The following is a 15,662-nucleotide window of genomic DNA, read 5'->3' on the forward strand; positions in this document are numbered from 1 at the left end:
AAGTGGCTGTTTTTTAAAAGTCAGCAGCTACAGTTTGTGTAGCTGCTGACTTTTTAATTTTTTTTGACAAGGTGAGTGGAACTCCGCTTTACGTATATCACTTTTATCTTTAGGCTCTTTGAATGAAGATCTGGTGTTTGCCCATTCACATATAGGTTGAGAATTCAACAATTTACATTGACTGCACTTAAAGGATAAGTTCACCTTTCTCAACATGTTACATACCTGTATTTAGAGTGCAACATGTTGCGCCTCCCCCACCTCACTCCCTGATCTGCCCCTCATTGTGACAGTAGGTGGGGGACCTTCTCCCTGCATCCGCTGTCACAAAAACCACTGATGGCTTGTAGTTCTCAATGAACTGCAAGGGCGCTGGTGAGCACTCTTAGTCTGTTGAGCTGCATTTCAGTAACTTCCTGCCTGTGTCAGAGGTATGGGAAGACAGAGTACTGACCGTCTGCAAGAGCCTGACATTGCACCATGATCTGCTGATTATGAGTGCAATGCATTACAGGCTCCCAAAAAAAAAGAAACACAATTAAAAATGCAGTTTTTACTTGCCAAAAATAAGCATTTATAACCTATATTTTTTTTTTTAAGGTTAACGTATTTAACTTTTTACATCACTATTTAATTGACTATTTGGCAGTTCTAGTCCGTTTTGTGTGCGCTACAATGCAATTTTGTAGTTTTTACTGAAAAATGTGTTTCATAAACCTTTTTCACTTTATTTTTTTATTCTTACTTTCTGTTGCTCTTTTATTTGCCTTAAACATTTCTTGGGAGAAAAATGTAGTCACAGGATGAGATTTTTGGGGAAACAAGGGGCTGTGTTTGTCCAGACATGAAGAGTAGCTACAAGAAACTAGCTGTAGCAAATTTAAAGTGTTACTAAGCCCTGCACCCTGCATTCACTCTATTTGGTCTCCCACAGTACACACAACATGGAAATGCAATTATGTTAGTAAATATAAACTGCTAAATACCTTTTCTCATCAGCAGTTAGAGCAGTCTTGTGACTTCTGTCAGTGTCCAGCAGAGCACAAGTTAACGTGTGTGAAGGAGTTTTCATTTTGCTCTAGGAGGATGCAGGACCCCTTGCCTGTGTCTGGACAGCACTGATTGGCCCTGTGCTGGCATGCACTCTCCCGAAGACAAAAAAAAAAAAACCTCTCTAGCAATACACACCAAACTGAGCATGTGCAGAGTGTCTCCACATGATTAGTCTTATCAGGAGATAAGAGGGGGAAACTGGAAGAAGGGGAAGATCAGAGAAATCGGGATCAAACGGCAATGAGTATAACAAGCATGCTTTTCTGCATATAGAGATTGATTTTACTGTTGTGGGTTTAGTAACCCTTTTACGGCCATTTTACAGTATTTTAAAAAAAAAATAAAATCCTGTTGATATTACTCCAAACTTGAATGCTGTTTAATGTAAGCCCAGTTTTTGCTCAAGGTTTAGGTTCACACTTATGCAGTTGCGGTTGATGCATTTTCCTGGTGTGCTTTGCGTTTTTTTTCACGTGTTTTTGACATGTTTTTAATGCTTTTTTATGCGTTTTGTGTATTTTGTGATTTATTTTAATGTTGCTAGGTGGAGGTGTCCGTTGAAATTGTTTTGCATGCATTTTAACGTGCGTCCTTGAGGATTTTCCACTGAAGCCTGTTACGCGCAAAACGCAATCTGCTGCGGGAAAAAAAATTCTTGACCTTTCAAAAATCTGCACTGGGTCAGAACGCACAGATGTGAACTAGATCTATAGGAAATCATGTTCAATCGACTGTAGTGTGTTTCTGCAAACTGGAAAAAGCACTAAAATGTGCATACAATTAAACATAGAGTAAAATCTTTAGGGCGGCACAGTGGCTAAATTATTATTATACAGTATTTATATAGCGCCAGAGGGTTTGCTCAGCGCTGTACATTAGCAAGGGGGACATAACATGAGACAAGACAGTAACAATACAATACACGAGGGGTTCGAGGGCCCTGCTCTTTCGAGCTTACAATCTAGGAGATGGTTAGCACTTCCCCCTGGCAGTACTAGGGTCGTTGGTTCAAATCCCAACCACGGCACCACCTGCCTGGAGTTTGCATGCTTTCCCTGTCCCTGCATGTGTTTCCTCCGGGTACTCCGGTTTCCTCCCACACGCCAAAGACATGTTGGTAGGTTAATTGGCTCCTGTCTAAATTGTCCCTAGTATGTGTATGTATAAATGTGAGTTAAGAACCTTTTGATTGTACACCCCTTGAGGGTTAGGGACTGATGTGAATGTAAAATATATATGTAAAGTGCTGCGTAAATTGCCGGCGCTATATAAGTACCTGAAATAATAAAGTCAGATAAGGTAGAAGTATTACTCCGTATTGCATGGTATTTTGAATGACTCAAGAAATGATATTTTTGCTGGCATTTGATGCATTCAGCTCTTGTTCAGTATACAGATAAAGGGCAGTGCATGTTGTAATACTACCCTGCCTAGAATAATAAGACCCAGGCACTTCTTCACAACCCAAGCTTAGTAAATTGCTGCTTGTGTATACAATCTCATTTCTGGATGCTATACATAACACACTGCTTCCAGGAGGGAACTGACAAATGTTTGTTTCTATGGAAACTGACAGTCGGGAACGAGAGTACTTCATGTTGGGAATATTGTGTGGGTGTCTTTATTGGAATTCTCTCTACTCCGTATTATATCATGTAATAATTGTTACAATGAAATACTGTTGTTTGTTTACATGTTTTAGTATTTATGCAAATGTGCAGCTAATATTGTTTCAGCAATTAGAAAACAGTAGCTAGTACTATCGGAGTAATGGTGTGTATTCACTTCATATGTCATCATGTTGCTTCCCGTCTGTATGGCCAAAGGTCGATAGATAGATAGATAGATGTGTGTGTGTGTGTGTATATATGTGTATATATATGTGTGTATATATATGTGTATATATATATGTGTGTATATATATATATATATATATATATATATATATATATATATATATATATATATATATATACACACAGTTGCAAGAAAAAGTATGTGAACCCCTTGGGATTACGTGGAGTTTTGCATGAATTGGGCATAAAATGTGCTCTGAACGTCATCTAAGTCACAACAATAGAAGAACACAGTCTGCTGAACATAATACTACACAAACATTAGATGTTGCCATGGTTTAATTGCACATAACATGTAAACATTCACAGTGCGGGGAGGAAGAAGTATGTGAACCTTTGGACTTAATAACTGGTTGACCCTCCTTTGTCAGCAATAACCTCAACCAAACGTTTCCTGTAGTTGCAGATCAGACCTGCACAGAGATCTGGAGTAATTTTGGACCACTCCTCTGCACAAAACTGTTTCAGTGTAGCAATATTCTTGGGATGTCTGGTGTGAATTGCTCTCTTAAGGTCATGCCACAGCATTTCAATCGGGTTGAGGTCAGGACTCTGACTGGGCCACTCCAGGAGGCGTATTCTGTGCTGTTGCAGCCATTGTTTTGTTGAATTACTTGTATGCTTTGGGTCATTGTCCTGTTGCATCACCCATCCTCTGCGGAGCTTCAGTTGGCGGACAGATGGTTGTTATGCTAAACTCTGGAATTCATTTTCCCATCAATGACAACAATCTGTCTAGGCCCTGAGGCAGCAAAGCAGCCCCAAACCATGATGCTCCCTCCGCCATGTTTTACAGTGGGGATGAGGTTTTGATGTTGGTGTGCTGTGCCTTTTTTTCTCCACACATAGTGTTGTGTGTTCTTCCCAAACAACTCAATCTTGGTTTCATCTGTTCACAGTATATTCTGCCAGTAGTGCTGTGGAACATTTAGGTGCTCTTTTGCAAACTTCAAACATGCTGGAATATTCTTTTTGGACAGCAATGGCTTCCTCCGTGGTGTCCTCCCATGTGCTCCATTCTTGTTTAATGTTTTCCTTATTGTAGATGTGTCAACAGAAATGTTAGCATGTGCCAGAGATTTCTGTAGGTCTTTAGCTGACACTCTGGGATTCTTCTTTACCTCATGCAGCATTCTGCGCTGTGCTCTTGCAGACATTTTTACAGGACGACCACGCCTAGGGAGAGTAGCAACAGTGCTAAACTTTCTCCATTTGTAGACAGTCTGTCTTACCGTGGACACATGAACATCAAGGCTTTTGGAGATACTTTTGTAACCCTTTCCAGCTTCATGCAAGTCAACAATTCTTGATCGTAGGTGTTCTGAGAGCTCTTTTCTGCGAGGCATGGTTCACATCAGACAGTGCTTCTTGAAACCAGTAAACCCAAAACAGGTGTGTGTTTTTTAAGGGCAGGACAGCTGTCAGCAACACATCCAATATCATCACACTGATTGGAGTCAAGGTTGGCTCACTCGTGGCTCCAATTAGCTCTGGGAGAAGTCATTAAGCTAGGGCCTCACATACTTTTTCCTCCCTGCACTGTGAATGTTTACATGTTATGTGCAATTAAACCATGGCAACATCTAATGTTTGTGTAGTATTATGTTCAGCAGACTGTGTTCTTCTATTGTTGTGACTTAGATGACATTTAGAGCACATTTTATGCCCAATTCATGCAAAACTCCACATAATCCCAAGGGGTTCACATACTTTTTCTTGCAACTGTATGTGTGTATGTATATATATATATAGGATTTTGCATTTCCAGGTAGGAGGAGCGTGCGAGGTGCCATTCGCAGCCGTGGCTGTCAATCAACGTGTCCCGGCTGGTGATTACTCGCCAGTGCCCAGTGATTGCCGAGCATCTCCGACCAGGGGGCGTGGTGGTGTAACTGTTTGTAAACAAAACAGTCCTCTCCCCGTCAGCTCCTGCACACTGCTTTGCATAGCAGAGCCATGTAAAGCAGTGTGCCTACAGTGAAGCACAGACCCAGCACTTAGTAAAACACACACACCACACAGTTAACCCTTTGATCGCCCCACATGTTACCCCCTTCCTTCCCAGTGCCATTAGTACAGTGTCAGTGCTTTTTATTAGCACCGATCACTGTATTGGTGTCACTGGGGATGTCACTGACACCAAGTCAGTTCCCCCCCAGTGTCAGAATGCCCGCCACAGTCCCGCAGTCCCATTATAAGTCTATAATCACCGACCATTACTAGTAAAAATAAAAATATAAATTCCAGTATATATACCGCCATTTGTAAATGCTATAACTTTCATGTAACCCAATTCATTTACACGTATTGGGATTTTTTTTTTTAGCAAAGACGTAGCAGAATACATTTTGGCTTAAATTTATGATGAAATATTTTATTTTTTCATTTTTTTACTGGACATGTTTAATAGTAAAAAGTAAAAAATATAGTTTTTTTTTTCCTCAAAATTGTCGTTTTTTTTGTATAGCGCAAGAAATAAAAACCGCACAGGTGATCAAATGCCATTGAAAGAGAGCTCTATTTGTGGGGAAAAAGGAACGTAAATTCCATTTGGATGCAGCGTTGCATGACCGCGCAATTGTCAGTAAAAAAACGCAGCGCTGTAATGCAAAAAATGGCCTGGTCAGGAAGGGGGGTAAATCCTCAGGAGGGCAAGTGGTTAACTGCATTCTCCATGTCTGTATGTTTATTATTACTATGTTATATAGCTTCAATAGCTTACACAGTGTTTATATAAGAACTAGTTGGCATAAAAAAAATTTCAGAAATATTATGCTGCATCACAACCCCAATTTTTTTTGTGTATGCTCTCATTTTAAGCTGGCCATAGACGAGTCAAAAAACAAAAGTTCTGTTGATCGAAAAATGAAAATAGGACATACGATTGTGCCATCAATTGTTTAGATTTTCTAAAAAAAGAAAAAAAAAAAAGCAAGCATGTTGGATCTGGCACTTTCAATTTGATCGACACAAATTTTGTTCATTTTTCGACTCATCTATGGCTTGCTTAACACTTACAATGGGAGGAACATGTGGTTGAGCTGTGTTTTTAATGCACCGATATATTGGCTGATGAAAATTATTGGCTGAAAATAGGGTAAGAAAAAAAGGTGCCGAATAAAGATAATCGACTTCAATGCAAAACTGCATCTGATTGACTTCAGTGCAGAATTGTGTCCCATTGACTTCAATGCACCTCTGTTTAAGTTTTTTGTCCAATTTGTGTGTGTTGCTTTCAATAAACGGCATTTTACGTTACTAGTTTGTATTTTTTAAATTCATATTCATTTAAATTCATAATATTAAAAAGGCAGGTATACTACAATTCTATATAAAAATGTAAAAAAAAAACTGTCCATTTTGGTTTCGGGTTTTGGTCAAGTGCATCCTGAAATTCTGTTTTGGTTCAAAATTTTCATTTTGGTGCACCACTAGTCTTTACCCCCCAACCACTCAGTGTTATGCTGCAAAAGCATAAGACGTGGGTGTACACATGCCAGAATCTATGAACCCCCCCCCCCCCCCCGGTCATGTTCAGCGGCAAGGCTGCTTGCTGAATACGACTCATTTGCCTGAATGGGGCCGCACCAGAGCCCGGGTTTTTAGGGATGGAAAAAAACTAAGAAGGGCAAATGATGCTTCTTCACCAACTGTCAAATGCTCTCTGAAGAGTTATCCACCACAGATTTCACTTCAGAGGACACTGCAAGTGTAACTGTGCTAGGTTCACACCTCTGCGTTTTTGTCTGGATGCTTTTGCATCCATGAGAATGGGCTGCTATACCTACAGGAAATGTGGGGGAAAAGTATTCAACCCTTTTCAAAACACACCTGTAGGGCAGCCATATGGAGATGCATGCACCACACTGTTTCCAGCACCTGAAAACAAACTGCGTTTTCTGATGTGTGTCAAGAGTTAATGGCACCCCCGCACTTCTGCTAAAGAGCAGTGTTTTGTCTGTCCACATACACTATATGGCCAAAAGTATTGGGCCACCCGTTCCAAATCATTGGATTCAAGTGTTCCAATCACCTCCATGGCCACAGGTGTATAAAATCAAGCATCTAGGCATGCAGACTGCTTCTACAAACATTTGTGATAGAATGGGTCCCTCTCAGAAGCTCAGTGACTTCAAGCGTAGTACTGTGATAGGTTGCCACCTGTGCAATAAGTCCATCTGTTGAAATTCCTTGCTACTAAATATTCCACGGTCAACTGTTAGTGGTATTATAACAAAGTGGAAGCAACTGGGAACAACAGCAACTCAGCCATGAAGTGATAGACCACATAAAATGACAGCGGGGTCCGCGCATGCTCAAGCGCACAGTGCGCAGAAGACGCCAACTGTCTGCAGTCAATAGCTAAACTCCTCCAAACTTCATGTGGCCTTCAGATTACCACAACAATTGCATAGAGAGCTTCATGGAATGGGTTTCCATGGCCAAGCAGCTGCATCCAAGCCTTACATCACCAAGCGCAATGCAAAGTGTCAGATGCAGTGGTGTAAGGCGCGCCGCTACTGAATTCTAGAGCAGGGGAGACGTGTTTTCTGGAGTTACAAATCACACTTCTCTGTCTGGCCATCCGATGGACGTGTCTGGGTTTGGGGGTTACCAGGAGAACGGTGCTTGCCTGACTGCATTGTACCAAGTGTAAAGTTTGGTGGAGGGGGGATTATGCTGTGAGGTTGTTTTGCAGGGGTTGGGCTTGGCCACTTAGTTCCAATGAAGGGAAGTCTTGAGGTGTTAGCATAACAAGACCTTTTGGACAATTTTATTGTCCCAACTTTGTGGGAACAGTTTGGGGAAGGCCCCTTCCAGTTCAAACATGACTGTGCACAAAGCAAGGTCTATATAGACATGGATGAGTGAGTTTGGGGAGGAAGAACTTGGCTGGCCTGCACAGAGTCCTGACATCAACCCAACATAACACCTTTGGGATGAATTAGAGCAGAGACTGTGAGCCAGGCCTTCATGTCCTACATCAGTGCCTGACCTCACAAATGTGCTTCTGGATGAATGGTCAAATATTCCCATAGACACACTCCTAAACCTTGTGGACGGCCTTCCCAGAAGAGTTGAAGCTGTTATAGCTGCAAAGGGCGGGGCCAACTCCATATTGAACCCTACGGACTAAGACTGGGATGCCATTAAAGTTCATGTGCGTGTAAAGGCAGGCGTCCCAATACAGTTGGCGATATATAGTGTATGTGTGAACCTAGCCTTAAGGAGGTTTAAATGGTGCCTCCAATGATGTATTCAAAGTTTCCTTAATCTGTACAGAAATCATTGTCGCTACACTTATACCACACTAAATCAAGCCCAAGCCATTATTATCCTTGAATGGAAGCTGTACATTCTTTTCATCAGTTCATTTGTAACGGTTCTTTATAGGTGACAGATTTGGATTAATAATAGAATATAATTTAATGATGAGCCAAGAGGATTTTTGTGAGTGTCTATAATTTAATTGTTCTTGATCACTCCTGTGAAATGGTTTACTACTGGAATATTACTTAATGTCTATTAACCTTGTAGTATTTATTCCTTGTTCTATGAAATTCTAAAATTGTGACATGCTTTAGACTGATTGATCCTTATTCTTTTCAGATCGAGCTGGTAGCATAAGCACTCTTGATTCACTGGACTTTGCTCGCTACTCTGATGATGGCAATCGGGAAGTTGACGAGCGTGTGGCAGGTGAGTACCAGCGGAAGTATAATTTGTCTTGTGTTGCAGTTGAAAAATACAGTTTACTTAAATTGGCCTTCTATCAAAACCAGGAGCTTGTCATCCCCAAGTGATAGTACTTAAGTAAAAGGAAAAAAACGTTAAAAAAAAAAATGAAACCTATCTTAAAAAAATCAAAACGCAAATTCCCCCCCCAGATTGCACACATAACATTCCGTTTTGAGATTGTCAACACTTTGCAAAAAGGCACAGTTTTTTGATTGTTATGCTTTAAATTCAGTAGGAACTTTGTAATGATTTTAGTGTATTTTTATAAAAAAAAGAAACATTTTGCACAATTATCAAGCAACCTACAAAACCATTACCACTATCTTTTTATTCTATGTGTCCTATGCTTTTAGAAAGTGTATATTTTGAGAGAGTCTTTTACAAACTCTAAAAGTTGAAAGGGAAAAATTTTGAAATTTTTCAAAAATGATCTGGCCACTAGACATGTGCAGAACAAAAAAAATTATTTCGTTTTGGATCGATTTTGTTAAGTTACTAATTTTGTTTTGTTGCATTCGTAACGAAATTAATTTTGTTTTTGGTTCGGTTTGTTTCTTTTATTTCTTTTTGACTGGATTAAAAGTTCTCCAATGGATTTGAACTATTTAAATCGAAAATAGCGAATTGATCAGAATTCATTGTAAAGAAAAGCTGGTTCTATTCTATTTGAAATTCGAATTGCGGAAGTCTGTATATATTCGTTCTATTCAATTCTTATTCTATTCTATTCTATTCCTGTTCTATTCTATTTGTCCTATTTTATTCCTTTCTTTTATTTTAGATTGTGTTCTTTTTACTATATTCTTTTCGTACTTCTAATTTTATTAGATATCTAAATCTTCTCTATTTCTAATCTATTTTATTTTTTTTCAATCAGATTTTTAGAAAAAAATTTTTTTTTTTTTAATATCACAAAGAAAAAACAGACAAACCATACATACAATACTCTGTTCTAATCTATTCTATATTTTGCTATGCTATTCTTTTATATTCTATTTTCTTCTATTCGAGTTTCAGAAGATGGCTATGTTCTTTCTATTTTTTTTCTATTCTAATCAAATCTATTGTATTTTTTTTCTATTCTATGCCTTTATTTTCTATTGCATTTTATTTTTTATTCTATTCTGTTCTATTATTTTTGATTTTTGGAAGATGTTCTAATACATAGTCTTTGAAGGAAATCAGCAATATGTTTAAAATTTAATTTAATTTGAAAACAAAATTTGAAATATAGTATTCAATTTGAATTTCTGACAAAATTTTGATCGTTATTTGGGATTAGATTAAATTCTCTACTATTGTAAATTTACGTAAATTTCATCTGAATTTTGATTCAGAACAAAACGAAGTGTACATGTCTACTGGCCACCCAGAGGTGAATAAATGGACAGGACAGGGCCTGTAAGTGAAAGGTTTGAAGGAAATGGTTTATTGTGGCACACCTTTTCACATTCACATGCTGTGTATGCCAAAGAAAGAGGATTGTTAATAATGACGTTATTTTATGGACTGAATAAGTTGGCTGATACTCTGTAAAAAGATATGGACTCAACTATTAAAAACCATGTTATCTTTACAAAAGAAGTTGTTTCTCTACCATTAACAGACAAACAAATCACCTATTCAAGTTTTATTAAATGAGCAAAGGAAAACCCTGTTAGAGAAGCAAAGCATGCTTTTTCGAAGGGAAGCACCTGTACAACATAGGAGAGGAATAAGTAAATGGGTTTTTAATTTATTTTTTTTTTTAAATGGCTACATTTATTGCATTAAAGTAGACTGAACTCCAGGTTGTATCAAGTTACCCTTGCCTTGAGGCTCCCCCACATTATTGGGGTTTAATGTTTATTTTGATCTAAAGGGAGCATAATCGGCAGTTTTGCTTGACTTATTTCTCACTCCCCTGGCTGGTAACACTCTCCCCTTCTCTTTGATGCTCCAGGTTATGTTAGTGGGCCTGTGGCATCTTCACTTACAATGCTTTTGTCCATGATGAGATCCAGCTGCTGGCGACCTACAGAGCAGCCAAAACAAGTGGCTTCGGGGGGCCGGTCATGCAGCTGGGAGAAAGTCTGAGTTAAACAGAAGGCAAGAAAACTAAATAAAAAGAGCACTTAACTTTACAGTATGGGTGGAGCTACACTGCAAGGGTGACTTATGATTTTACCTGGACTTCAGCCTTAAGAAAAAAAATTGGCTTTCAATCTGCTGATCATTCTTGTGGCTACCATAAAGGAAGAAAAACAAATATTGGATTGTGAATGAAGGAAGGAGGTAGAGGGAAGGCATATATAAGATATATTATAAAATCTCCTGCCCTCCCATTTGGATCTTGACCAGAGCAGGACCACCTGCCGATGACCGGTTGCTAATTGTGATCTCTTCTCATTCTTGTGGGGCTGATTGAGGTCTGAATAGGAAAGTATTCTCACTTAGAGCTTTCAGTCCAACATATCTTTTTTTGTTCTGGCAAATGCCCCTTTCCCAGCCCTTTCCTGGTTGCAGGAACCAGCTGAGATTTCGAACCATGTATGGGCAGGCTGAATGTACTCAAGTCTATTGATTAGCTTGGGTACAACCAGCCTGTCCAATTTTACATGCGATTATTGCCAGTGGCAGGAAGCTGTCCCCGCAGAGGGAACACAATGGCTCAGTGGGAGGGAAACCCCTGTCAACACTGTCTATGGGCGGCTTTAGTAAGGATTAAAGCCATTGGATCAACATGACAACCATGAAACTGGTAAGGCGTATAAGTCCACAAATTAGATCAAGTAGCATATTTTTCCAAGGCCACCAGTGTTTGAATTAATGTTACATTGTGACTCTATATTCAACTCTATATTCAACATTGGTACAGCTATGTGTCTGCAGCAGATAAGGAGCCAAGAACTTGTAAGGACTGGCAACCCTGCAATACTGTGTCTGTTTAGCGTAAGGTCTATATAAAAGACAGCTAACTCCGCATTCATGTAAATTGATTTTGGCATTCATGTAATAGATTTGTGTTACTAGTCTGCAGAAATAATTCCAAGATGCCTGGCATGTAAATATTTTTCTATGTTCTTTAGCCTTAACACTATCATAATTGTCCCCATCAACCAATTACTACAGAAAGTATAGCGTGTAAACTTTTCTTCCTTGTCACACCACTTTTGTGTTTTTCCTGCCCAGGAGCCAGATGGTATGGTGTCAGTATGCTTTTCTTTAGTGACCCTCTGGACATGTGTGCCTTACTGGACTGATCATCTGTTTGGAAGTCCCATGTGGCATACCATGAGTTTGCTGTCAACATAGGTTATAGTGTTGATCTCAATATGTTTGATGGGAATTTCTTGGGAATACATTTGATGAACAAAGTTAATCCTGCTGGGACCAAACCAGTTTTTTTCCCAGTATGAGATGTTTACAGTTAATTTATGATTTATGTTTCAATAACATACAGTTTGGTAGTCTCATATCGGATGCCATGGGCCACTTTCTTGACATTCATGGGTTACCAGACCTCTTTCAAGCAAAAAAGAGGGGGAATTCGCCCCTCTATTTGTAATGGTGATCATTGTCCCTGAGGAAAAAAAGTACGGTAATATCCAAAATTGTCCCTAAAACAAGTGTTGAATGGTAATCTTCCAATGGGGACACCTGTTCCAGGGACACCTTTCTAAGAAGGGAATATCCCTAATTATAGATTTCTCCTAACATAACATTGTGTCTCTGGGACAGAAAGTGAATGGAAATGTCCCCAGTGGTAAACAGACATCAAAAAGGTTTCTGTGCACCACATTTAGGACAAGCAATGTGTTCCAGTGGACTGTCCTACATGTGCAATCCCCAAAATCCAGGGGTCTTTGTTGCCATGTGTTTTTGATGTGTGATTTCTCACACAGGTTAGCAAGGTGCATTGGGTGCCATTAAGAATTAATAGATTTTTTTTTTTTTTTTTTTTTTAAATGTGCTTTTGTGCGCTGTGGGGGCAAGTGCAAATTATGTTTGCATTCTTGCATCTCACAAACATGAACAGCGTCTTACAGACCACAGAGTATGGATGATTAGTATGGTATCAGAGGTGACTCGCTTGTTCTCCAAAGAGACGTTCTGCCAGTAGCCAGATTGCAGCTTAGCTCTTGTGTTACCACCATCCATAAATAGCTTGGGATGTGCCACAAAGAAAGCTTAGAATGGTTCTAAAGGCTCTAGGGTTTTTTTTTTTTACCTTCATGCATTGTATGCATAAAAGTAAAAACACCTGTGTGTAGCAGCCCCCCCTAACATTTAACTGAGCCCCATCCTGATCCAGCGATATCCACGAGAGCCTTTGTTCTCTGGGGACTCCTACTCCTTACTGGATGAGGCAGCAGCAGGAGCCATTGGGTTCCGCTGGTGCCAATCACAGCCATTGAGCCAGTCAGGAGAGAAAGAGGGCAGGGCTGAGCTTCATTACTGTGTGTGAATGGACACGCAGAGCCATGGCTGGGAGTGCGCCTGCTCGGGTGCCCCCATAGCAAGCTGCTTGGGGGGCGTCCGACAGGAGGGAAGGGCCAGGAGTGCCGGCAGGGGACCCAAGAAGAGGTGGATCTGGGCTGCTCTGTGCAAAGCCACTATACAGGTAAATATGACATTTTGGTTGTTTTATAAAAAAAAAAAGACATTAGTATCACCTTAAGGTTACTTTCACACAAAAACACGTGCACGTTTTCCATTATTGCAGTGCATTTTTACAGGACTTAAAAAATGCACCAAAAACGCAATGCTGGTGCATTTCTGATGCATTTTTGCCATGTTTTTCCATTCATTTCAATGGGGAGATGCATTTTTGGTGTGGTTTGTTTTTTTTTTTGTTTTTTTTTGTGTTTTTTTTTTTTGTTTGTTTTTTAACTGCACCAAACCTGCACCAAAAATGCAGCAGATCTGCAACAGATCAGTGTGTGAAGAGTTCCATAGGATTAAATGGTCATATGGTTTTCTTCCACTTTTTTTTTAACGCAAAACTGGAAAGAAAATGGATCAGTTTGAAAGCAGCCCAACAAGAATACTAATGAATTTCCAGCCCTTGTTTAACATGTTCTGAAAGTTAAACCTGTTATGACTTAAGGCTACTGGACATTTCACATTACCAAGTGATTGTATTGATTTCAGTGTGTTGCAAATGAAGTGGTGGCAACAATAGGTTAAATATCTAAATAACATGAGATTGTAAAAGCCCATATTTTATTAACCCTAACCAGACTTTAAAGCTGAACACAGATTCGGTACACATATAAAAGTGGTTTTACCTGCCCAACGATTTGTAATTCTGCCCACCCAGTACAGTACTACAGTTTATACAACCCTGCCAAATAAAACAGCCAGGATGGTGGTAGATGAATCCCTTTCTGAACCTTTTAACAGCATGTGACCTCAGGGCAGTATGGGCTGTAGAAAGTAGGTGATATGCAGTGGGGTTTTAGATCTACTTTAAAGTGTACCTTTCATGGAAAGTCCCCACCACCTGAAAAAAAAATTGCTAAAGTAAACCTAAAATATAAAAAAAAAAAAAATTGGGAGAAAGAAATACCTTTTTAGACCCAGATTCTGGTGCATTCACGTAGGAGAAGGTGATATCTTTCAACCTTCCTGCAGGATCCTGGGAAAGCTGCAGAACCCAAATCCCATGGAAATTGTGCTTCTGTACTGTCCTTTTCCTCCCCAGTTTTCATGTTACAAGCAGGGGCGGACTGACCATTTGGAAACTCTGGCACTGCCCGAGGGCCCGGGGTCAGTAGGGGGCCCCATGAGATGCCCCTGGTACCTTTTTCATAGGCTTTTATGAGTTTGGGCAAGGACACAGGGGCCCCATGATCCCCTATTGCTCGGGGGCCCCATGAGTTGTCAGTCCGCCCCTGGTTACAAGTGATACTCAAAATCTAGAGCATCACATGTCATTACTGGGTTATTTATGGATTCCCAGTCCAAGTTAATGGCTTTGTGGCTCTCTGACCATGAAAAAGTAAATGTTTCCATCTCCTTGATATGGATAGCATAATGATCAGTGGTCATCTGATGAGGCTACATTCACATGGCTGCACAGGGGCAGCCGCCAGCGGGAATCATTAGATTCTCAATGACCGTTCTAAACTCTGCCTGTATGTGAATATGAGCAGCTGTCAGATTTGTACAAATTAGTGGTCAACACCACCATTGCCGTTCGTATGTAACCACTCAGGTGAGCGGTTACATGAGAAAAGAGCATCCGACTTACTATGGACAGGGTCCCGGGTCAGCATTTCTATGCCAAGTTCTGGTTGCACACAAACTGTCTACAGTTAATCGGCCAGTTTGTATGTGGCCATCGTGCAATGGTGCTGCGCCCAGAAACTGTGATTAGCTGCCTTTTGAAGCCAGCAAACTATACACCCCTGACCACTCGTGTGAATGTTGCCTTAAGATAGCAAGTGCTTTTTTCACTCCTGGTGTCACAATTATACAGCTGCCTTCTCTTTGATGGAGGCAAGTTTTTACAAGCTGTGGGCTTGGATATTGGTTTGCTCTGTTTAAATCAAAGGAAACTATAGTGCTTGTTCTAGCAGTACACATTTGGAGCAATTTATTCTAATTTGAACCTAAAATTAGTTATGCATTCTTTCATTATTGTGCAAATTTGAACAGCTGTACTTTCTGTAACAATTTGCTGACTCTTCATCTATAGTGAATAAGAAGTAACAATCTCCGCACTCCTAATCTGTCTAGTTAGTAGCTGCTACAGTGTAAACATCAAGTGAGGAAACTGGTTACACATACATTTCAAAGCCGATCAATTAGTGGTGCTCCTGCAATGCACACTACAGTGGGGATCGAAAGTTTGGGCACCCCAGCTAAAAATTTGTATTAATGTGCATAAAGAATCCAAGGAAAGATGGAAAAATCTCCGAAAGGCATCAAATTACAGATTAGACATTCTTATAATATGTCAACAAAAGTTAGATTTTATTTCCATCATTTACACTTTCAAAATAACAGAAAACAAAAAAATGGCGTCTG

The 15,662-nt window shown here is 39.8% G+C and overlaps 1 protein-coding gene across 4 annotated transcripts in view; it reads left to right on the forward strand.

Annotated features, from left to right (window-relative positions):
• The window catches only part of RELCH (RAB11 binding and LisH domain, coiled-coil and HEAT repeat containing), a 214,323-nt gene that overhangs the window by 48,555 nt on the left and 150,106 nt on the right, over positions 1-15,662 (forward strand). For all 4 annotated transcript variants that reach the window (XM_089674859.1, XM_089674857.1, XM_089674858.1 and 1 more), the window contains exon 2: positions 8,520-8,609. In XM_089674859.1, coding sequence (XP_089530985.1) covers positions 8,520-8,609 — 90 coding nt within the window. The remainder of the gene's footprint in view (positions 1-8,519; positions 8,610-15,662) is intronic.

This window comes from Staurois parvus, unplaced genomic scaffold (genome assembly GCF_062004578.1).
Source record: "Staurois parvus isolate SC_StPar_1 unplaced genomic scaffold, SC_StPar_1.0 ptg000153l, whole genome shotgun sequence".
NCBI classification, from domain to species: domain Eukaryota; kingdom Metazoa; phylum Chordata; class Amphibia; order Anura; family Ranidae; genus Staurois; species Staurois parvus.